This window comes from Gracilinanus agilis, chromosome 4 (assembly GCF_016433145.1).
Source record: "Gracilinanus agilis isolate LMUSP501 chromosome 4, AgileGrace, whole genome shotgun sequence".
Classification (NCBI taxonomy): Eukaryota; Metazoa; Chordata; class Mammalia; order Didelphimorphia; family Didelphidae; genus Gracilinanus; species Gracilinanus agilis.
The window spans coordinates 492452411-492476144 of NC_058133.1; the positions used below are offsets into that span (position 1 = coordinate 492452411).

At 41.5% G+C, this 23734-nt stretch overlaps 2 protein-coding genes across 3 annotated transcripts in view; one reads left to right on the forward strand and one right to left on the reverse strand.

Annotated features, from left to right (window-relative positions):
- LOC123246820 (multidrug and toxin extrusion protein 2-like) overlaps nucleotides 1–2950 on the forward strand; it is a 34768-nt gene extending 31818 nt beyond the window's left edge. The window contains exons 10-11 of the mRNA XM_044675609.1: nucleotides 655–736; nucleotides 2074–2950. Of these exons, the coding sequence (XP_044531544.1) occupies nucleotides 655–736; nucleotides 2074–2294 (303 nt within the window). The 3' untranslated portion in view covers nucleotides 2295–2950. The remainder of the gene's footprint in view (nucleotides 1–654; nucleotides 737–2073) is intronic.
- Nucleotides 2951–5029: 2079 nt separating this feature from the next.
- The window catches only part of ALDH3A2 (aldehyde dehydrogenase 3 family member A2), a 52465-nt gene continuing 33760 nt past the window's right edge, over nucleotides 5030–23734 (reverse strand). The window contains exons 8-11 of one of the 2 annotated variants that reach the window (XM_044673003.1): nucleotides 14937–15036; nucleotides 11450–11685; nucleotides 8566–8689; nucleotides 5030–6816 (exon numbers count right to left, since the gene is read on the reverse strand). In XM_044673003.1, the coding sequence (XP_044528938.1) occupies nucleotides 8609–8689; nucleotides 11450–11685; nucleotides 14937–15036 (417 nt within the window). In that variant the 3' untranslated portion in view covers nucleotides 5030–6816; nucleotides 8566–8608. The remainder of the gene's footprint in view (nucleotides 6817–8565; nucleotides 8690–11449; nucleotides 11686–14936; nucleotides 15037–23734) is intronic. The other variant, XM_044673002.1, reaches the window with a different exon arrangement.

Consider the following 23734-nt stretch of genomic DNA (forward strand, 5'->3'; position numbering starts at 1 on the left):
AGGAAGTTGGCCAGCTCTACATCTCGGCGCCCATGATCCTCAGTACTGGGGGAAGTGACCACATGAAATATACCTTCTCTGACCATTGTAAGCAAGAAAGCTAGGCACTTGCTAAATAAAGGCTGAGAAGAGTTCTGTCCAAAGGCAGGAGGATGGAAGAAATGATCTCCCAAGGTGATTTAGAAAATTCACATGCTTTGGTTTTTGTTAGCTCCTGGACTCTCCTGTCCACCATGGCTCCTACGAGGTCACAAAAGGAAAACCTGAAATTATCTACCTGGTTTATTGAGCCCACAAACTCTGGCAAAAATGCAATGGAGGGTACATGGACATACCTTTGGGCCAGCTCATTTTTCCAAATGCTGAGTCCCATGCCACTTCCCTGGCACAGAGCCCATCCCCTGAGCATCCTTTCTTCCTCTCCTTTCCAGGTCCTTCCTTATGCATAAGGTATTTAATAGCTGTGTCACCTGGGCCAGTTACCTAATCCCAGGCTCTATATTCTCAAAGCCTCACACCTTTTAAGACAAGCACTTAAGCACCTAATCGCCCAGACTAACTATGTCGATGGGAGTTCTTGTGGCTGTTACAAGATGGCCTGGAGGGCAGCAGGAGGGCACTAGCTGACTAACCCTGGTGCCATTTCATCTCTAGGCTCAGAAACGAGCTGGGCTTCACCAAGAGTCTGAAAGCACAAGTCCCTCCCCAGGGCTAGAGAAGGTGGCCATTTCTTCAGGTAAGACTGTGTCTGCTCTTGATTCTCAAACAGAACAACATCCTTGTGGCTTTCATTTTTGCCAGTCCAGCATGCTGAGCCAAATGTGACTGTGTGTGTGCATGCGTGTGTGCATTTGGGATGGTTGGCTTTTAAAACACAGGCTGATTTTACATCTCCCCGAAGGCATTTCTATCAGACTGAATCAAGTCTATGCATCAGTCCTTCCAGTTGCCCTGTCACCCCTTTCCTCAGTGACTGTTATCAGTGAGTGTCAGCATAGTTGGGCCCAGAGCCAGTTAACTGTCGATTGGTAGATTTTACTGAGTGTGGTCCTCCCAAATCACAGGATAATATCCCAGGTTACAACAGGACTCAGCTGGGTTCCACTGAGGCAGCAGTTAACACCCCAAAGCCATGCATTACATTCTGTCTTTCATTTTATGTTCCTGAGGGAGCTTGGATAGCACCAACCATAATATCACAGCCTAGAGGACAATGAATACATTTCAGTGGTATTGGGTATAAAATTACTTGATTCAAATCTTGGCCTCTTATGAGGAATATGGCCTTTGGTAGATTTTTAAAACTCTGTATGCTCAAATAATTCCCTAGAACTTATCCATGGAGTCAAGCAGGAATGGGGATCTCCTGGGTGAGCTTACAAGGATCCTTTGCCTCTTCAGGTGTTTTCTCATCAATCCCATTCCAGTGCCATGTGCAGACATACATTGCTCTAACAACTATTTTCCGTGACCTTAAGTCAATTCGCCTCAATGAGCTTTAGTTTCCTCAACTGTAAAGTGAGTGGGCTGGAAGAGGAGAATTCCTCATCTAGAATTCCTTTTGACTCTAAATCTATGAAACTGAACCTTTCCGTGTGCAGAGTCCTTTTGTTTTTCAAAGCAAACAATATCCTTGATGTCTACCTGAAATACCATCCTCTGGCAAAGTCCTCCTTCCGGGGCCCATGGTAATGTGGAGATGGCTCTGGGCTCTTGATGCCTCTGCCTCCTAAATGCAAGCTCTAGGCTAGAAAGCTTTGGCGAATGAGCCACCCCAAAACCAATGGAGCCAAATGCAGAGCTCGTGACCAGAGAGATGGCTATCAGGGTTTGATGTTTTAGAACTGGGATCTTCACTAGTTAAAAAAGAAGTAGCCACAGTGATAAAACCCCAGATCCTTATACTTACTTATTATCATTTTACCCATTTTTTAAATGGGGAGAGCGAGGCTCAGCGATTAAATTCATTTGCCCAAGGTCACATGGCTCCTGGTCTCCTGACTCAAAGTTTAATGCCTTTTCCATCTGACTCTGCTATTTACGACTCTCACTTCGGCTTATTGATTTTCCCAGTGGCTACAGGTAGCAATCCTGGAATTACTTTGATGAGGTACTCAAAAACGGAGAGCCACACAGACCTCTTACCACCTCTGGAAGCAGCTTCTACTCTTTCGGGTCCCCGAAACGTTCTGTCACTAAAGCAGCTGGTTGTCCGCCGGGGGCTTTCTCTTCTGTTGACTGTCACAGTGCTCATCCTGGGGGTCATGGTCAGGATCATGATTCCCCTACACTAGGAAGAAGGCTTGCCTTGCTGGAAAAGAGACATGTTGGAAGAGTGGCCCTGGGACAGCACCACGAGGGCCCGTGGTGCAGAACTCTTCAGGAAGGTCCTGAGTCCTGAAAACCTCTTTATAAACACTGACGTCTATTAGTGCTTCATGGGAACCCAAGGCAGCTTCCCTTGTGGGCCGCAGGAGGTCGGGCTTCCAAGGGGTTGGCTCCCTCCACCTTGGACTGTTCATTTGAAATACGTAGCAAACTTGAACTGAAATCCTGAAGGCTGTCAAAGCTATTTTCAAGTAGGAATAGGTCCAAACTGTAAATGTTTTATAATAGAACACCCCAGTCACCAAGGTAAAAGACACCATTTCTTAGACACGCTGCTGCCCAACTTCATCCTTGAAGCCTTTTCTGGGCTGTTTACATGCTCCTGGTTCACACTCTATGGCAGGGGTCGGCAACGTATGGCATGAGAGCCACATCTGGCTCTTTGGAGGGCCACATATGGCTCTTTCTGCAGGAGCCATAAAGTCAGCCGCGGCACAGTAACTGTTTACGCAGGACATCGTGCGTCACGTGATACGTCACATGATCCTATCTTCTAAGATAGAAGCTCCCTCATTGATATTGCCGCGCGAGATGAATCCTGGTCTTTAGTTCGGCTTGGGAGGTGTGCTGTGTGTTCCTCCTTCTGCCTTCCTTTTCCTCTTTCCACACCTGTTACCGACATCTTGGGGTTCTGTATAGTGATTGATCACTTTTGTCTACATTCTCTCCCCCTCTGCCTCTGATTTACATGGCTTTATCTCAGTGCATTCATCGGGTCTGCACTCCCTATTTGTGGGATTGTTATTGGTTTTAACTTTTCTACCTGCTCTTAAAGGGGAACATCTTTACATAGGCTTCATTAGTGAGAAGCATTTCTCCCCAGTAGTTGTTTCATTTGATACAGAATGATTGAGTAGGCAGCACTGATAAACACCTGTACCAGGAAATGTGTGTGATGTGTCCTGGCCAGTTTTCCATGAAAAGGTATCCTCCTCCCCCACTACTTACTAATGCCTGCACACAAGTCATGTTATTTTCTGTAATCTCCTACTTAATTTATATGGCCAAATGGCTTAACCAGCAGGCTGGCAGCTTTTTCTTCTCCTGTTGCCTGACTTGAGAGAGGGAGAGGAAAAAGGATTCTTCCCTGAATTTTTCTCTATTTATTTCAGCAATTTTCTTAGTGTAAAGGAGTTTTATATGTATGTGTGCAGTTATATCAGTACTATAGTGCCCCATTAAGTCTTGTTTTTTGATTAATAATCAAAATAATTTTGATTAATAATCAGCAAAACCATGCAGCACCAGAAGTCACATTAATGTATTTTATTCATCATTGGTTAGCACATAATAGCGTTATTAAAAATAGTTCAGACTTATTGTACTTTAAAAGTGTTGTTCTTACATAAAATGCACATATTTACTTGTATTCAGTGTTAAACATTGTATGGCTCTCACGAAATTACATTTTAAAAACTGTGGCGTTTATGGCTCTCACAGCCAAAAAGGTTGCAGACCTCTGCTCTATGGGGAAAGAAGGTCTCCGCCATATCCCACCCACTCCCAAGCCATGGATGACCATGATACTTTGCTCCATACAACTACTATCTTGGGAGAATGGGGTATTTCTCCTCTGAAATCACATACACAATTCTCATCATACAGTGCATTAGAAATTCTCCCAAGCTTCTGCTCTCATGTTTTTCTCCTCATGGCAATTTTGCACCCACAGGGCAGCATATGCCACTTTCTCTCAGGCACAAGGGCCCTATTTCAGGGTTAGTTTAAATTTCATTTTGCTTGCTTTTTAAGGCCCTGGGTTCATTCAGTGTTTTGAAAGCACAATGAAAGACAGACATTCTCTTTTAGTGGTAGCATCTAAGGTGAATCTAGGGCAGCCTAGAGAAGAACTTGCAGTCCTGTCCACTTCCCCAAAGAAAAAGGAAGATCCTGAGGCTAAGAGAAGTGAGGTCATGTGTCCAAAGCAGCCCAACATTAAGTCAGTACTGCTGCAGGCCTTCCCCAAAGGCTTCAGCTAGAAGCACATTCAAACAAATAGAAAAAATGCAAATATAATGTGCCTCAAAGGTCATGGTCTAGTTTTAAGCTTTTATGAAAATTGTTTTATATCATGAGCTAAACAATGTCCCCCATGTCCACAGTTTTATAGAGTCTTAAAAGATTCTTATTCTTCTTGCCCTATGACAGAAACATACTTTCACAGTCTGCCACACAATGACCAGTTACTTTGCTGAAAATATAAATACTTGGGTTAAGTGTGTTTAATAAACAGGCCTGCAGTTAGGAAGGGACATTTATGGCCAAAGTTTTTTTTTTTTTTAAACGTTTACCTTCCATCTTGGAATCAATACTGTGTATTGGTTCCAAGGCAGAAGAACGTAAGGGCTAGGCAATGGGTGTTAAGTGACTTGCCCAGGGTCACCCAGCTAGGAAGTATCTGAGATCAAATTTGAACCCAGGACCTCCTGTCTCTGGGCCTTGCTCTCAATCCACTGAGCCACCCAGCTATCCCCTATGGCTGAAGTTTTATCATATTCTCAGGGCTTCTAAGTTTCCCAGCTACAAGAAGAAAAACAAAGATATCAAGAACTATTTAAAACTCACTTTGATTTTATTAATCATAATAAAGATTTATAATTGTAATACTAGTAACCAGGCAGCTGTTTAGTTTTACCAAAAAGGCAAATGTGATACATAATTTTGAAATGTAAGTCAAAACCATTTTCAATTCCATGTCTACCATTTTAAGGTAATTGACTATAATGGCTAAAAGTCATCATTTAGCAACCAATTCTGTTCCTTAAAACAAGCTAATGATTACTCGTAGCACATGAAGCTCTACCAGCATGTTATACCCACCCCTGAACAGACTCCTTCAGCAAAGCTGTCAATGAAGTAGGCCTCGAAGGGAAATGTCATTCCTCCCCAGAGACCACCATCAATTTAATATTTTAAACTGGAAGATGTATTCAGAGGGGGAAAGACTCCTCGATAAGTTTAGTTAACAATTTTAAGGCTGTGAGGGCCTCGGCACATGGCTAGTCCCACGTCACCAGGCTGTGCCTGCCGTGTCTGGCACGCCTCCACCGCACGCTACATGGGCAGATGCAGAGCCAGCATCGGCCTGGCTGGTCCTGCTGAGCCCCGGGTCTCCCTTCATCTCCTGATCACACACATAAACCCTCGACCCACACTGTGGATTCAGATTTTACCTTCCTGGTTGCTGAATTCTCTCCTCATCTGACTGGGCCGATTACTGATGGTGTCCAACAGAGCTGGCACCCTCTAACCCTAAATGCCTGTCTGGCCGCAGCCGTCGTCAACATGGTGTCCTCCCGCCGGAACATTCTTTCTGCTCGAAGCATGCGAGCCTCGTAAAATGAGTTGGTACCTACCGACCTACTTTCCTCAAATTCTGCATTTGGAACTAACTAGAAAGTTGCAAATCTGGCTTTAAAACATTACAAAGCATAAGTTGCTGGCATTTTGGCATACATCATTTGGAAATAGGGATTAAACTTGTCTTGGTTTGTCCTTCTGGCAAACAAACTTCTGTTCACCAACACAAACTTTGGGGGTCTGAAGCTGAGCGAAGTCGGCTTTCTGAATAGCCTAACCAGCAGCTAAGCTCAGGCCTCCAAAGGGCAGGATCATTATGTAAAAGCTGCCCCCACATGGTGTGGAGGGGCCCCTCTCTGGGAGCTGGCCGCCTCCGGGAAGGCACGTGAACTGACTCTGGAGTGAGCCGGCACGAAACACAAAACACGACCTCGATGGCCAGCATCCTGCCTAAGACCTTAACTGCGAATAAACCTAGCCGCTTACCTCGTGAGGGATACCTGGGTCCACAAATGGGACGGGAATGAATTCTTTGATATGGTCAAGTTGAAAAGTTCCCAGCCCATCCCTGGGCCTCTCTAATGGCTGCAGTTCTAATTCCCTCAGACACATGGGCAGACTCTGTGCCCCTGGTATCATGGGGAATACAAGGCACAGATCTAATATTGTTTCTCTTCCTAGATACACGGAAGATCAGTCTCCACACCCATCCTAAAGGCCTCCAGGGCCATGGGGGCTCTCAGTAACTAAGGAACTCTTTCAAGGGCCCTGCCTACACCCTGCCCCATTATGTTCCAAGGAAGCCTGTGGGAGAGTGCAGGGCTAAGGGAAGGAGGTGGCCAGGAACCATAAAGTCCTACCTAAAGCATCTCTTTCTCCTCAATCTATAACAAACTCAATCTGGAACATTCACTTCAAATGGCCCTGTGGCTAAAAGCAGTAGGAGATGTAAAGGTAATGGCAGGTTTTTAGAAGAGTAAATAGCAGCCTCCTTTAAAGTTAATCTTTGCACTTTTATATTAATATGGTTAACAGGAATCAATTTGTTCATGAATCGGGTAACAAAAGCAGAAGTCCAGTAAAGACAATTTGCACGTTGAACTGAAGACATCTTTAGAAGTATTGCAACTGTAAAGAGAAAAAAAGGGGAGAGGAGGGTTAATTTAGAAAATAAAACTATCTCATCAGTCATCTCAGAACAAGGGTTAATCAATAACACACTACCACGTGGTGCTTTTCATAAGGTCTAAAAATATCTTTTCAAATAAGGCCAACATGTCTCTAGAAAATGTGTTGGTTTATGTTGATAAAGGAAACCCAAAGATAAGTTTCCTGTCACCTATCAGCTGGGAAGTGATTCCAGGATCTTTGTTTCCCTGATCCGAATAACTGAAAAACTGTCCTTTCTCTCTCAATTGAAACATCTCAAAATGAGCAATTTCTGTTTTTAAAATTCAAAACGTGTCTGGGACCAACTAAACCTAATTCATGTCTTTGAGGCCCCAAATAGAGTACTTTTACAATGGGAAAAAAAAAAGCTCAAATGTATTTACTTCTCAAAGGTTCTCAAGTTTCCTAAAGTTTTACAATTCTTGCTCAGAATGCCCATACCTATTCCACCAGCTGAAAAGGGGGGGCCTGACATCAAACTCACCAAAGTGTGTGCCTAAAAAGGTGAAAACCATGAACTCCAGAAAAACAATTATAGAAAGAATGAGAAACCACCATAAATACCATCCTGTAGAAGAGGAAATAAAGAAGATCTAGTTTCTGAGCCTGAATCATTTGTTCAAAGTGAACAAATAGGAAGAAAAAGGTAAAAAGTGAAAGATCCAAGGAGAGAACAAGGCTGGGAGAAAGGACCATTCATCAATCAGTTTCCAGATTAGACATTAGAGCACATCACGCGACGGGTGATTTTAATGGAACCACGGGAAGTTAATATGGGAAAAAATCTTGTGTCAGCCCCTCATTGAACGAGGAAGAATACGGAGGCCCAGAAAGTCAAAGGACTTGCCCACAATCACAGAGCTGAGTGGAAGGTAAGCCAGAATTAGCATTCAGGTTGTCTGCTCCTAGGCCTGAACTTTTCCCATTAAACCCACTCCTGTGTGGAAAAGAAATGAGTCAGCCAAACTCAGGCCAAGTCTTTTACAGATACAACTAGACTGGTGCCAACAATGTGCTTTGAGGGTAACAAGAATGCAGGAACTCCTTCCCTCCAGATTCCCTGTGGCCAAAGAGCTACAGATTAGACTGAGAAACCAAGTCTGAGAGAGTAGGACTCAGAAATGGTATGAAACCCAAGGGAATAGGACTGCAGCCACTCCACTCCCATATTCACCAAGCTCACCATTGTGGCCCAATACTGTAGTTTCCCCACAAGAACACACTACCCAGAAATTTTAAGGAATCAGATCCAATTGCAGTCAGGATCACAGCATGCTTCAAAAGGGGCCAAGAAACTAAATTTGAATGAAAAAGCAAATGGTGAACAGGAATGTCAATTCCTACATGTCTGTACATCCTCCCAGAAAGGCCAATGGATAGGCAATAGGCAGTTGAATGCTGCTGCCAGCAGGGCCAAGGCCTCCCTCCTGGCTGCTGCCTTAGAGTCCTTCTCACTCCAGGCACTTTGCTGGAGGCAGTTCCTCTTTTTCAGTCCAATGGTATACCTATGCACATATTCTATATTGCCTTTGCAAATCTAATTTTTATTCTCTATGTTGTTTAAAAACAAAACAAAAACCAGCTAGTAATGGTAATCAAGTTGAATATCTAAACTGTAAGGGGCCAAGCCCAAGGCAATGAGTCTAGAACTAAGTGGAGGCCCCTCCCAGCCCACTGATGGGTAAAAAGAGAACAAGGAATTCCTACCTCGCTTTAACAGATAGTGCTGTCTTTGGAAATCCGCTGTTCCTCACTGTTTATTGGACCAATGAAGTCTGTGAATTACCAGAAAAACCAACAGAGCCTTTCTTCTCAGCACAGCTTGGTATTTCTGAGAAGACCCAAATAATTCAAAATGCAACTTGAATCCCTCACTCCCAGAAAGGTACAGTGGGGCGAGGGAAGTCAAAACCCTTTCAGAATTAAAGAAAAGAAAAAAAACATACACGACACACAGAAATATAAATCTATTAAACATTTTGAGTCATACCAATTCTCTAAGTTTTTCCATCACTGAAATGGTTGTCTTCATTCCTTCCAGCTTTCTCCTCCTCCACCAGTCGGGTCACAGACACGCTCCTCTCTGCCCTCACTGGGTTGAGAAACTTACCCTAATACAGCCCAAGTCTGCTTCCCTCCAACCACCCTTCACCCTAAGCCCTCACATTCATAGCATGGATCAGCTGTCCAATGAGGCTTCTGGCACCCACCGCTACAGTCACAAAGAGGGTGAACCAAATCCAGTTTTACTAAGAGAAAGAGAGAGTGAAAGAGAAAGGCTGGACATCCAATCAAGTCATATGCTTAAGATTGGCTGTCTTTCACCAAAGCCACTTGCCAAGCCATTCTACACTCTTCCATTAACAACTGTGTGAATCTTACTTGGCTGAAAATAGATTCATCTTCTATTCAAAATGCAGAAATGAAAACTGGCAACGAGAGCAGCATCACTACATGCAGAGCCAATTTGGACGCCCTCTTCCCAGCCCTCCCAGTTTAGGTGTCACCATATATTTTACTGGAAAAAACTCAGCTATTCACCATGAGCTCCCTCTTCTCCCTTTCCTTGTCTTGTTCAAGATCTCTTTCATGCCATGATGATGAGATGGCTCTTCCTGCCCCCTGGCTCCTTCAGTACGCCGCCCCCATTGCTATCCCAACTTTCTTCTAGTCTTCAGTCAGTCTCTACCTTCTGTCTCCTTCCCCACTGGCCATTGGCATGCCCTGGCCTCTTCCATCCTTAACCATCACTACAAGTTCTACAGCCCCTGCTGTCATTCATGGATTCACACCCCATCTTCACTACACAGCTTCACACAAGCTTCCTCATCTAAACCTTCTGCAGCTTCCTGCCTTGCTCAGAGGGAGCTGCTCTCTCAAAGTTACCAAGGATCTCCTAATGGCCAGATTTCATGGCCCTTCTCAACACTCATCATCTCTGGCCTCTCTGCAGCCTTTGACATCGCTGAGCAGTCTCTTCTTTCTGGGATTTCATTATATTGCACTCTCTTGGCTCTCCAACATTTAAAAAAAAACCCTTTCTGTGTTTGTATGAATTCTAAGACAGAAGGGGAAAGTCTAGGCAAGGGGGTTAAGTGACTTACCCAGAATCACACAGCTAGGACGTGTCAGAGGCCAGATCTGACCTTTGGTCCTCCCAACCCCGTGCCTTGTGCTCTAACCACCTAGCTTCCCCCTCTTACATTCTTTAGGAAGTCTCCTTTGCTGGATCTTCAACCATGTCAAATCCTCTAACTGGAGGAGTTCCCTAGCTCTATGCTAGGCCCTTTCTGCTTTTTTCTCTGATCTTTAACGTGGTCTTCTCATCTGTTCTCATGGGTTTCGTTATCGCCTCTGCAGACGACTCTGGGTTCTATATCTCTAGCCCTGGTCTCTCTTCCAAACTCCAGTCCCCAATCACCAAATGCATGCTAGACATTTTGAACTGGTTATACTGTAGATATCTCAAGTTCAAAAAGGAGCTCATTACCTTTGCCCCCAAACCCATTCCTCCTCTGAACTTTCCTCCTTCTGCTGAGAGGGCCGGTCTCCCTTCTGGACAATCACGCTCACAAGGTCAGTGTCAGCCACAGCTCCCCCTGTCGCTCCACACACCCAAACAGTTGTCAGATCTTGTCATTCCCACCTTACTGTCTGTCTTAGAATTGATACTAAATATCAGTTTCAAGGCAGAAGGGTGGTAAGGGCTAGGCTAAGGGGGTTAAATGGGGCCACATAGCTAGGAACTATCTGAGGCTCGATTTGAACCCAGGACCTCCTGTCTCTAGGCCTGGTGGTCCATCCACTGACTATTTCAATAGGTTTCTCCCTGGTCTCTGTGCCTTAAGTCTCTCCCTAGCTGTCAAAGTAGTCTTCCCAAAGTGTGGGTCTGACCGTGTCCCTGTCCCCCCTCAGACCCAGCTGTTCCTGTTATCTCTAGCATCCAGCATAAATGCCTCAGCTTGACACTGAAAGCTCTTCACCACCTGGGCCTCTCCTATCCTCCTTGTTTGCTAACACATCACTTCCCTCTCTGCAGGCTATAGCCTAGTCCTCTGGCCTATTCCGCATTCCTCATGGACACTGCTCATCTCTGGTCTCCATGTTTTTGCCCTGGCTGTGTTCCATGCCTGGAATGTTCTCCCTTCTCGTCTCTACTTCTAGGGTCCTTGGCTTCCTTTACAACTCAGCTCAAGGGCCACCTTACAAAAAGGGATTTCCTAGTCCAATTCAGCCCTCCACTCTAGGATCGCTTTGGAACTACTCTATCCATCCTGTATATTCCTCTTGCCTAGCATATAATAAGCCCCTAATAAATGCCTGCTGATCGACTAATGCAGTTTATCTTTAGAGCCTCAGCTGGATTCAGATTTCAATTTCTGCAAGAACAAAAGGCTCAGAACTTCAACCTCTACCCATTAAAAAAAGCTCTTAAAGTTTCATATGCTTACACAAAAAGAAAACAGGAGAGATGTATACCAAGAAAACCCACCCTAAAATAGCAGAAAAATAAGATATTTACTAGATATTTAAAGGACAGAGAGAGAATGAGACTTCCAGTACCTTTTTTTAACAAGGAAAGCATACTTACTTTAATAGTTATGGCTACCAGGACTCCCAGAAAAGCCATTAAGAAAAGGCCAATTCTGCCTTTGTTGAAGCGTTTTAAGATGAAGAAGTTTGTCCAGTCTACCTTGGACTGGCTATTTGGTGGGTATCGGAGCTTGTTGGCACCTTCCATCTTTAAACTCTTTATCAGGCATGATCGACGATGGGAGAAGGTATCAAAGCTGTGCTTTCCATGATATGCACCCATTCCACTGTTACCTAGAATCCCAGGAAAAATAATCATTTCTTGAGCATCGACTGTGTGCAAAATCCAGTCTTGAGCATATGATGGAAAAAAGGAGCGTGACCCCTTGCCCTCAGGGAGCTTAGATTATGCCTGAATTGAGTTGCAATGAGGCAACCTGCAGAGAAATTGTGAGCAGACCATGCCTTGATAATTCTTATCTTCAAAATGGGGACAAAACCATCTCTCTTACCTATTTTACCAGATTGTAGTAAGGGTTAACTTAGATTAAAAGAAAGACCTGAAATCTGTAGAAAAGACAGTGTTATAAGAGATTTTACTGAAGGACCCAGGGGAAACAACTAATGGAGAAAATCCTTAATTCACAACTACCAGAAGATTTGGTTTAGATGCTGTTTTTCTATGAGCTCATGCTAAACCCAGAATTCTCTGACTGGAGGTTATCTTTCAACCAGAATGAAATTCCTGGGAGGCAGCTGGAACCAGAGTGGCAGGGCTTAAGTGTTGGCTGATGACAGCCAGATGATGGACACTATTCAATTTAAAAACACTTATTTAAGTCTTTGTTTAGTGAAAAGCTCTGTGCCAACATCTGAGGACTGAACAGTGAAAACCAAATACATGCTTCCTTCTTTATGCAGTAGATTATTAAAAGTACCAAATCCATTAAATAACAAGGCAGGCATGTCCTGTTTGAGAAGACCTTCCTTTTCTCTCACACAATTCTGACAGAACTCCTCAAGCGAGGCAGGCTTTGCCAACAATCACATTTTAACTATTCTACAGGAACATAATTTTTTGTTGTTATCTTTTGTTTTTACATCAACTAGATGACATGAAACTAAGAAGCTAGTACTACAATGGAGAGTGCACTGGGCTTCAAGCCAGCAAGATCCAAATTCAAATTTGGCCTCTGATATATCCTAGCTATTTGACTAGAAAGTCACTTAGCTTCTGTTAGCCTCAGTTTCCTAAACTGTAAAATGAGGATTATAATGACACCTGCCTCTTAGGGTTGCTGAGATAATAATTCTAAAGATAAGCACAGTGTGTGCTTTGCAGTGCTTTGCAGGCACTACATAAGTTTTTGTCATTATTTTGTTTCCCTCTTTCACAGAAAAAGCTTATGACTAATGTGGCATAACGTATTATTTTTAGACATGGTTATTCTACTGGGCGTTTCTGCTCAGTTTCAGAGTATATTGTTGAGGTTATTTAAAGAAATTACTTGGATATGAACATGGAAATCATTAATAACATTTATTTTAAAAATAAATTAAATGAATGGAAGATAGGCAGGAGAATAAGTCCTCTTGGTTACCCCAAAAGCAAAGTCCATTTTGTGCCCAGAGCCTCTCCTGCATGTTCAAATATAGCTGTTGTCCAAAGGCCAATGATGGACTTGGGCTGGGGAAGGAGGTAGGGCAGAAAGAGATAAAAGGGAGGCACCCAGGGAGGGGGCAGAGGGGCTGGAGAGCCACGATTCCTGGGTTCTCAAATAATCTGGAAAAGAAAGCACACAGCATAGTTCTTGGCTGCCATCTGAGGGCAGGCCAGTCATTTAAAAACTAAAACAAGGTTTTCCTACCTTTAAATGGGAGTTAACTAAATAAAACTTACATGACCTACCTTTCTGAATTATTACAAGAAAATCTCTGTGACTGGAACCTGGAACTATTATTATAATGGTAGGTAGTCCAAGTCTCTCCGTTCCAACCTAGCTTCCAGTCCTTCCCCTAATATTCACTAACTGTGTGACCAGGATTAAGTCACCTATTTCAAAGGTGGACTCTAGAAGCCTAGGAGCCTTCCGGCCCATGGGTACTTTCCATGACATATGCAGCAGGATTACAAACCTGTTTGATTGCTTTGGGACAGAGGTGGGAGTGGTGGTGAAGATAAAAGGATCACATACACATGCACATACATATTCTCTCTCTGTCTCTCTCTCTCATATACACACACACTAATTATCAGCCCTCTTACACTGATTCCAAGATTCTACGTCCAGCTCTGGTCACATATCACCAGCTGCCTTTTGGACATCTCCAACTGGATATCCTGAGGGCACCTCAAACTCACTAAGTCCAAAACCAAGCTCACTACTTTCCCCCCAGACCTTCCCTTCTTCTCAACTCTAATATTACCTTTTTTTTTTAAACCCATACTTTATGATGTCTTAGAATCCATACTAAATATCAGTTCCAAGGCAGAAGAGTGATAAGTGCTAGGCAATGGGAATTAAGTGATTTGCCCAGGGTCATCCAGCTTAGAAGTACTTGAGGTCAGATGTGTAGCCAAGACCTCTAGTCTCCAGATCTGGCTCTCTATCCACTGAGATACCCAGCTGCCCCTCTCCCACTGCTGTTCCAAGACACCCAAGATTCAGGGTCATTCTTGATTCTTACTCCCTCCACATGTCATCTCTATGACTTTTTCTTGACTTTCCCTAATAGGATTAGATCTGCTGGGTTTCCTAGATCTGTTTGGAGGAGGGGTGTGTGTGTGTGTTACTGTATTTCTTCCTGTTACTCAGCCATCCTGACTCTCTCCCCCATTGTAAGCTCTTAATAAATGCCTGTTAACTGAATGGCTCTAACACAACCATTCATTCTTACTGCCCTCATGAAAGTAACAAAAAAAAAAAACTCAAAAAGAATATCTGAAAAACCAGGGAGGCAGAGAGGGGAAAAAAAAGTGACTTTAGTAGAAAAAAGGACTCAGAAGGCATCTCTGTGGCCCAGGAGGTGGAAGAGCAAGATTTTCATCCCAGATCTGCCCCTAGTCAGGTGACTTTGAGGACATACCTGCCCTTCTGGGGGACTTGTTTTCCTCCTCCTTTGAAGGAGAAGTCTGGATGCCACAGTCAGATCTTGGAGATAGAGCTGGAAAGAACCTCTAAGGCCACTGAGACTAATCCTCCTCATAGAGGAGAAAAATGGTACTGTCTGTCCTCCTTCTGCTTGATGACTATGAATAAGAGAACTGGAGAGACAATAGATTTAATAGAAGCAAATGTGAGGCATAATATGGGGGGGCTCATTGCTAAAAAATGGCTTAAGAACCCAGGTAGTTGCCACTGCGGTCCTGGTTTCTGTTTTTGATAGCTGATACCGAGCAGCCATATTTCAGAAGTGCCATCTATATAACTATGTTCTGTTTCACTGAGTTCCAGGAGATAAAAGCCCTGAAGAATCAAAACTAGAAAGAAAAATCTTTGGTACTTCTATAATAAGTACACTGTGTAATTGGATTTAATACTTACCAACTCCTCCAAAAGGCAAAGAGTTGAGGGTGAAATGCATGATGACATCATTGCCAGTAACTCCACCACTGGAGGTTTCTTCTATCATTCTTTTAATCAGCTAAAAGACAAAATAGGACATTCTGATCTCATTGCTACTGCTAAATCTCAAAGACTCTTGGAGCACAGAGCCCCACCGACTGACAAGCATAGGAAGTGCTCTGGAGGAGTTTGGTAAGGAAATAATGGAGGCTTCATGGCCCTGAGGAGGGAGGGAGAAAGGGAATCTGAGCTGAATAAGGATAAAGAAAATGGCTAATGGTATCAGGAAAAGAATTTATTTTTCCTACCTTAGAATACAATTAGTCTGGGTCTATAGGCATTAGGGAGCAGGAGGTTAAGAGTTTGTTAGTCTAGTTATAAGACAGAAGAAATACCACTCGATCCTCAGTGTACAGTAAAAAGGAGTACAGGAGTGGCACTGAGTAGAAAAAGGCTTGTAGACCTGGGCAATATCCTGCTGGGGCTGTCCCTTGACTCTTTTTGTTTCTTTCTGTCATAGTCATTGTAGGCCATTATTGTACTGAGAAAGTCTACCTGGTAGTGATGGTCAGGAGGGATGGTGTTAGGTTGAAATGAGCCTATGTGGAGACAATCCTTGAATTAAAAAATATATATATTGAAGAGAGGAAAATAGCAGAATCCAGAATGTATGTATATAGGCAATCTGCTAGGGACTACAAAGAATGTTCTCTGTATGGGCAATAGACACAAAGTTCCAGACAACGCAGAGCCACAATGGCTTAGCTCTGCCAAGTCCTCAGCCTCTGGTGTAGTGCCAGCAGATGGGCAAAATACTTAGACCTGGTGTTGGTTGTGGTTATTGCTTATGTTTGCCTAATAATTTCAGAATCATTTGTCTGTATCTTATTTACAAAGTACATATAGCACATGAAGGAAATAAAGTGGCAGATGGCATGCTTTGTCTGCACTTAGACACCAACAGTTCCTTCATTGGCTGTGGATAGCATTTTTCATGAATCCCTTGAGGATGTTTTGGAAATTTAGTTCACTAATAATAGTTTAGTCCTTCACAGTTGATCACTGTAAAACATTTCTGTTACTATATACAATATTCTTCTGGTTCTGCTCAATTCACTTTACATCATTTCATGTAAGACTTTCCAGGTTTTTCTGAACTCATCCTTTTTCTCATTTCTTATGGCGCAATAGTATTCTATTACAACTATATACCATTTTCCAATAGATGAACACCCCTTCAGTTTCCAATTCTTTGCCACTGAAAAAAGAGCTGCTAAAAATATTTCCCTTATCTTTGATCTCTTTGGTATACAAACCCAACAGTGGTATTGCTGTATCAAAGGGTATATACAGTTTTATGACTTTTAGGGAATGGTTCCATATTGTTCTTCAAAACAGTTGTATCAGTTCACAGTTCCACCAATTGTGGTCACCAAGAGGGTCCAAATTTTCCCACATCCCCATCAACATTTATCATTTTCCTTTTTGGTCATGTTAGCCAACTAATAGGTGTGAGTTAGTAACTCAGAGTTGTTTTCATTTGTATTTCCTAAATCATTAGTGATTTTGAGCATTTTTCATGAGTATAGATAAGTTTTAATTTCTGCCTCTAAGAACTGCCTATTAATATATCCTTTGACCATTTATCAATTGGGGAATGCTTTGCATTCTTATAAATTTTATTCAGTTTTCTATATATTTGAGAAATAAAGCCTTTTTCAGAGATACTTGCTATAAAAAGTTTTCCCCAATTTGTTGTTTCCCTTCTAACTTAGTTGCATTGGTTTTGTTTGTACAGAAACTTTTTAATTTAATGTAATCAAAATTATCCATTTCATTTTTTGTAATGTTCTCTATGTCTTGTTTGGTCATAAATTCTTCTCTTATCCATAAGTCTGACAGGTAAACTTTTCCATGTTCCCCTAATTTGTTTTAAGGTGTCATTCTTTATTTCTAGATTGAATATCCATTTTGACTTTGTCTTGGTGTATGGTGTAAGATGTTGGTCTATGCCTAGTTTCTGTCATATCATTTTCCAGTTTTCTTAGCATTTTTGTCAAATGTTCTCCCCTCCAAAAGCTCAGATCTTTGGGTCTACTGAACACTAAATTACCATAGTCATTAACTATTTGTGTTGATTACCTAATCTATTCCATTGATCCACTACTCTATTTCTTAGCCAGTATCAAATTGTTTTGATGACTACCAGTTTATAGTATAATTTGAGGTCTGGTTCTGCTAGGTCACCTTCCTTCATATATATATATTTAATTAATACCCTTGATAATTTCCTTCTTGGTCTTTTGTTCTTTTGGAGGAATTTTGTTATTATTTATTCTAGCTCTATGAAATAATTTTTAGGTAGTTTGGTATGGTACTGAATAGGCAAATTAATCAAGGTAAGGTTGTCATTTTTAGGGGGCAGCTGGGTGGCTCAGTGGATTGAGAGCCAGGCCTAGAGATGGGTGGTCCTAGGTTCAAATCTGGCCTCAGATACTTCTTAGTGGTATTACTCTGGGCAAGTTACTTAACCCCCATTGTCTAGCCCTTCTTGCTCTTCTGCCTTAGAACCAATACACAGTATTGATTCTAAGACGGAAAAAAAAAAAAAGATTGTCATTTTTATTTTATTGGCCCAGCCTATCCATGAGCAATTAATGTATTTCCAATTATTTAGGTCTGACTTTATTCGAGTGAGAAGTGTTTTGTTCGTATTGCTGTGTTTGCTTTGGTAGGTTTACCTCCAGGTATTTTATATTGTCTAATATTACACTGAATAGAATCTCCTTTTCCATCTCTTACTGTTGGGCTTTGTTGGTGGTAAACAGAAATGCTGATGATTTATCCTGCAGCTTTGCTAAAGTTATTAATTATTTCTATTAGTTTTTTGGTTGATTCTCTGGGATTATGTATACCATCATGTCATCTGGAAAGAGTAATAACTTTGTTTCCTCATTGCCTATTCTAATTTCTTCAATTTATTTTTTTCTGCTTTTATTGCTATCATTTCTAGTACAATATGGAATAGTAGTGGTGATAATGGACACCCTTGGTTCACCCCTGATCTTACTGAGAAAGGTTCTAATTTATCCCCATTATAGATAATGCTTGCTGATGATTTTAGATTGATGCCATTTGTCACTTTAAGGAACGCTCCATTTATTCTGATTTTTAAAAATAAGAAGTATTGTATTTTGTCAAAAGCTTTTTCTGCATCAATTGAGATAATCATATGGTTTTGTTATTGATATGATTAATTATGCTGATAGTTTTCCTAATATTGAACTATCCTTGCTTTCCTGGTATAAAAATCCACCTCATCATAGTGTATGATCCTTTGTGATATAACGCTTTAATCTCCTTGCTTGTATTTTATTTAAAATTTTTGTATCAATGTTCACTAGGGAGATTTAGTATATAGTTTTTTTTCCTTTGTTTTAGCTCTTGCTGGTTTAAATATCAGTTACCACAGTGATATAACACAAATATGAGTTATATTTGTGTTATAAAAGGAATTTGTAAAGATTTCCTCTTCCCCTATTTTTCCAAATAGTTAATGTAGTAGGAGTTAATCATTCTTTGAATGTTTAGTAGAATTCACTTGTGAATTCATCTGACCCTTTTACTTAGGAAATTTTTTGAAAAATTGTTCAATTCCTTTTTCTGTAATGGAGTCAAGTATTAAATTTCCTCTTTTGTCAATCTGGGTAGTTTATATATTTGTAAATATTCATTCATATCACTTAGATTGTCAGATTTATTACACATAGTTGAATAAAATAACTTCCAATGATTGCTTTAATTTCTTCTTCACTGGTTGTGATTTCACCTTTTTCATTTTCTCATACGGGTAATTCAGTTTTCTTGATTCTTTTTTGAAATCAAGTTAACCAATGGTTTATTTATTTTATTTTTTTGTAAAACCAGCTCCTTGTCTTATTTTATTAGTACAATGGTTTTCTTAGTTTCAATTTTATTAATCTCTCATTTGATTTTCAGGATTTCCAATTTGGTCTTCAATTGGGGAGGGGGGGTTAAATTGTTCTTTTTCTAGTGTTGTTTTTTTTTTTTAGTTCCATGCCCATTCGTTGGTCTGCATATTCATTCTCTCTCTCTCTCTCTCTCTCAACCCTTAACCTTCTGTCTTAGAATCAATACTGTGTATTGATCACTGAGCAGCAGCTGAGTGAAGGATGACTCAGAATGGAGACATCAGTTAGAAGGCTCCTACTGCAATAGCCCAGGCAAGAGGGAGTGAGGGCCTGTAGCAGGGGAATGGCCATGAGTGGAGAAAAGGGGCATGTATAAGAGATGCTATCTCTTGTAGAGAAGACAGGATTTAGCAAAAGATGGAGGACTCAAGGTGAGTGAGAATGAGGAGTTGAGGGCAACAGAGTCTTGAAGTGTCAAGTAACAGAGCATAGGGGCCACTCCAAAATGCCCCTTACCTGCCGTTGGAAGCTAGCACTTGCTTTGTGGATGGATGAACATGCTCCCATCCTTATCTTGCACACCACCCGGCTCTACCACTTCATCTCAAAACAAAACAAACTCCCAAACACTAGTCTACATGTGCTGACACTCAACTGCCAGACTCTATTTTCCACTCAAAGCTGGCACCCTTCCTAACTACTTCCCCCAAAACATCTGGAACAAATATTGGCTACCCCAATCCAACACACTTGTCAGGCTCCTGCCAGCTCCCTTATATCACAGCTCATCTCCTCTGCAACCAGAGAAGTGCTCAAAGGTTATAGCACTACTGGTACTTTAAATGATATGAGGGTTACTCCTCCATAAACAGGGGTACTGAACAGTTACCAGGCAGAGGTTCTCTCTCTGTTAGAAAAGCTTGGTTTAAAGCAGCTGCTCATTGATTTAGAAATAGTTGATCAAAATATGGATCATCAATAGAATGTAATATTATTGTAGAAATAACAAATATAGGAAATTCAGAGAAACAGCAAGATTTGTATAAACAGAAGAAATTAAGCAGAGCCAAGAGAATTTTTAAGATAACTACAAAGTAAATGAAAATTACACTAAAAGGAAATCCACAACCAAGTTAAGGACAAAACAGTGAAGGTCCCAGAAGGCAATAATGAAACACAGCTCTTCTGCCACAGCCAAGGGAGGGGAGAGAGAGACTAGAGAGGCCAACCACCAGAAAAGGTATGAAATTTCATGTATTGTATTCAACAGCTTTTCTTTGGCACAAGGGAAGAATTCATTGGGGGAGGAATAACTGATATAAAGACAAAAAACATCAATAAAACATTTTTTCCCCGAAAAGAAAAAAGTCTACTTTGTTAACTTATCAAACCTTTGTTGCCCCTTTGTAAGGGCATAATCCTATTGGGACTCCATTTTTTTTCTAGGCTCTTAGTCCCAGCAACAGAGGGTGGTAGAACAATTTTTCCTGGCAAAAGGGTATTTTCTTGGCCCGATAGTCATTTTAGCTGCCTCTAAACAGCAGTCTTCTTTTAATTACCTTCTCCTCTACCCTTCCTAATCATTCCCTCCTCCCAATTAGTCGAGCTGTCCTAGTAAGCCTCAAAAGAACATGGACTGGGCAGTTCCGGGTTAAGATGGCGGCAGAGTAAGAGGCAGCTCTTAACCTCTCCTGACCGAAACACAGAAAACTCCTCAAGGGGACATAAAAACAAGTCCAGACGAACGGAGGAACCCCACAACAGGGCACAGCGTGGAAGGTATGTGGAATTGAGACATTTCCAGGCTATAAAGGGGTGAAACAGCTCTCATTAAATTGCGGGCTGAGCAACCACCCCACCCCCACCCCCTCCACACACAACACCTATAGCGCCGAAGCCAGCTAAAAAGAAATAGAGCAAGTTTGGGGAACCCATCGAGTCATTGGCAGCCCCGGGGCCTGTTCCTGAGAGCAGCAAGATTTAGGACCCCAAAAAGCTAACGAACGCACACAAAATCTGAGCTCGGGAGCCGGGCGCAGAGCACAGGCTCAGAGCGCAGGCACGGGCGGAGGTGTGGGTGGAGGCAGACACAGCCACAAGCTAAAGCTCTGAAACCCTGAGTGGGGAACCAGCGCAGACGGGTACACGACTGACTATAGAAGCAGTGCGCTGAGACTTGTAAAGAAACCTCCAGCAGAGGACCAAGCAAGGGGGTCCACCAATGGGGCTTGACCTAGGAAAAAACCAGAACTCAGACCTCAGGAGCCAAAAGACCGCAGACAGACTCTGAGCGCGAGGATAAACCTGAGAAGCTGCTGGGCTAACGATGGCTACCCAGTCTCAGGAAGTTCAGAAGAGAAAGATTAACAACAAGAAAAAGAAGTCTTTAACACTCGACAGCTTTTACACAGAGAAAATCCAGACAACTGAGCAAACAGAGGAGGAGAACAAACAAGCATCCGGACCCTCCTCAAATAAGGAAAACTCCTCACAAGCTATGGAAGAGTTCAAAACTGAGATTTTGAGGAAAATGGAAGAGATCTGGCAAGAAAATAACAGTTTAAAAGGTAGAATCTTGCAATTGGAAAGTGAGGCTCAGAAACCAAATGAACTGATAAGCAAATTGAACACCAGAAATGACCAGATTGAAAAGGAATACCAGAAGATTATAGCCGAAAACCAGAAGATTATAGCCGTAAACCAAAAGATCATAGCCGAAAACCGAAAGGTTATAGCCGAAAACCAATCCCTAAAGGCTAGAATTGAGCAATTAGAGGCTAATGATCTCTCAAGACAACAAGAACAAATAAAACAAAGTCAAAAGACTGAAAAAATAGAAGGAAACATGAAATATCTCAATGAGAGAGTGACAGACCAAGAAAACCGGTCTAGAAGAGACAATTTGAGAATAATTGGTCTTCCAGAAAAACCAGAAATTAATAGAAACCTGGACTCCATACTAACAGAAATTATTCAGCAAAATTGCCCTGAAGTCCTACAACAAGAGGGCAATATAGACATTGAAAGGATTCATAGAACACCTGCGACATTCGATCCAGATAAGAAAACGCCCAGAAATATAATTGCCAAATTCAAGAGTTTCCAAGCAAAAGAAAAAAATCTTACAAGAAGCCAGAAAGAGACAATTCAAATATCAAGGAGCACCAGTCAGGATCACACAGGATCTGGCAGCCTCCACGCTAAAAGATCGCAAGGCTTGGAATACGATATTCAGAAAGACAAGAGAGCTCGGCCTGCAACCACGGATCAACTACCCATCAAAATTGACTATATATTTCCAGGGAAAAGTATGGGCATTCAACAAAATTGAAGAATTCCAGGTATTTGCACAGAAAAGACCAGGGCTAAATGGAAAGTTTGATATCCAACCACAAAAATCAAGAGAAACATGAAAAAGTAAATAAGAAACAGGGGAAAGAAAGAAAACTTATAATTTTTAAATTTGCCTTTTTAAGGGCCTCAGTGAGATCTAATTATCTGTATTCCTATGTAGAGAAATGTTATGTATAATTCTCTGTAGTGAACTCTATTGATTATTATAGTATTCACTATTATAGTAATCAGAAGAATAATTCACAGGGTGAGGGTGGAACACTAAATAATCTAAGATGACATGGGGGATGGGAAAGAGGGGGTGAATAGCAGGGGACACCAAGAGAAACTTGAGTGAATAAGAAAAATAGGATATTCTATTACACACAAAGAGGGCATGGGAAGGAGAGGGGACAAATACTATCATAAGAAGGAGAGGAAGAGAGCATTAAGAGGTAATAATCAAACCTTACTCTCAGTGTAATCAACCCAGAGAGGGAAGAGTAGCTATACTATCCATTGGGACATAAAACTCTTATCTAACCCTTCTGAGAAAGTTAGAATGGATAAACCGAGGGGAGCAGGGGAGTAGGGAGGTCAAAAAAAGGGAGGGGAGAAGAGGAAGGGAATTCATAAGGCCTTTAAAAACAAAAAGAGGGGGAAAAATAAGGGAGGGGGTAGAAAGGGAAGTTAATCAAGGGAGGGGATAAGGGATAGCGGCTCAATAGCAAAACACTGGTTTAAAAGGAAAAAGTATAAGAAAAAGGGGGTAGGAATAGGGGAGGATATAAAAATGTCAGCAAATGCACAACTGATGATTATAACTCTGAATGTGAATGGGATGAACTCGCTCATAAAACGGAAGCAAATATCAGAGTGGATTAGAAACCAAAATCCTACCATATGTTGTCTACAAGAAACACATATGAGGTGAGTGGACATACACAAGTTTAAGGTTCAGGGCTTGAGCAAAATCTTTTGGGCATCAAATGAGAAAAAGAAGGCAGGAGTGGCTATTATGATTTCTGACAAAGCCAAATTAAAAATAGATATGATTAAAAAAGACTGGGAAGGTCATTACATCCTGATTAAAGGCAGTATAAACAATGAGGAAATAGCACTGCTCAATATGTATGCACCAAGTGGCATAGCACCCAAATTCATAAAGGAGAAACTGGCAGAGCTCAAGAAGAAGAAGAATGAAGTCCTAGAAAAATTAGATTTAATTGATACGTGGAGAAAAATAAATAGGGACAAAAAGGAATACACCTTCTTTTCAGCTGCATATGGCACATTCACAAAGATTGACCATGTTATAGGGCATGGAATCATTGCAAACAAATGCAAATGAGCAGAAATAATAAATGTAACCTTCTCAGATCATAATGCAATAAAAATAATAATTAGTAAGGGCACCTGGACAGGAAAATCAAAAGCTAATTGGAAATTAAATAATATGATTCTCCAAAACCAATTTGTCAAAGAAGGAATCATAGAAACAATCAACAATTT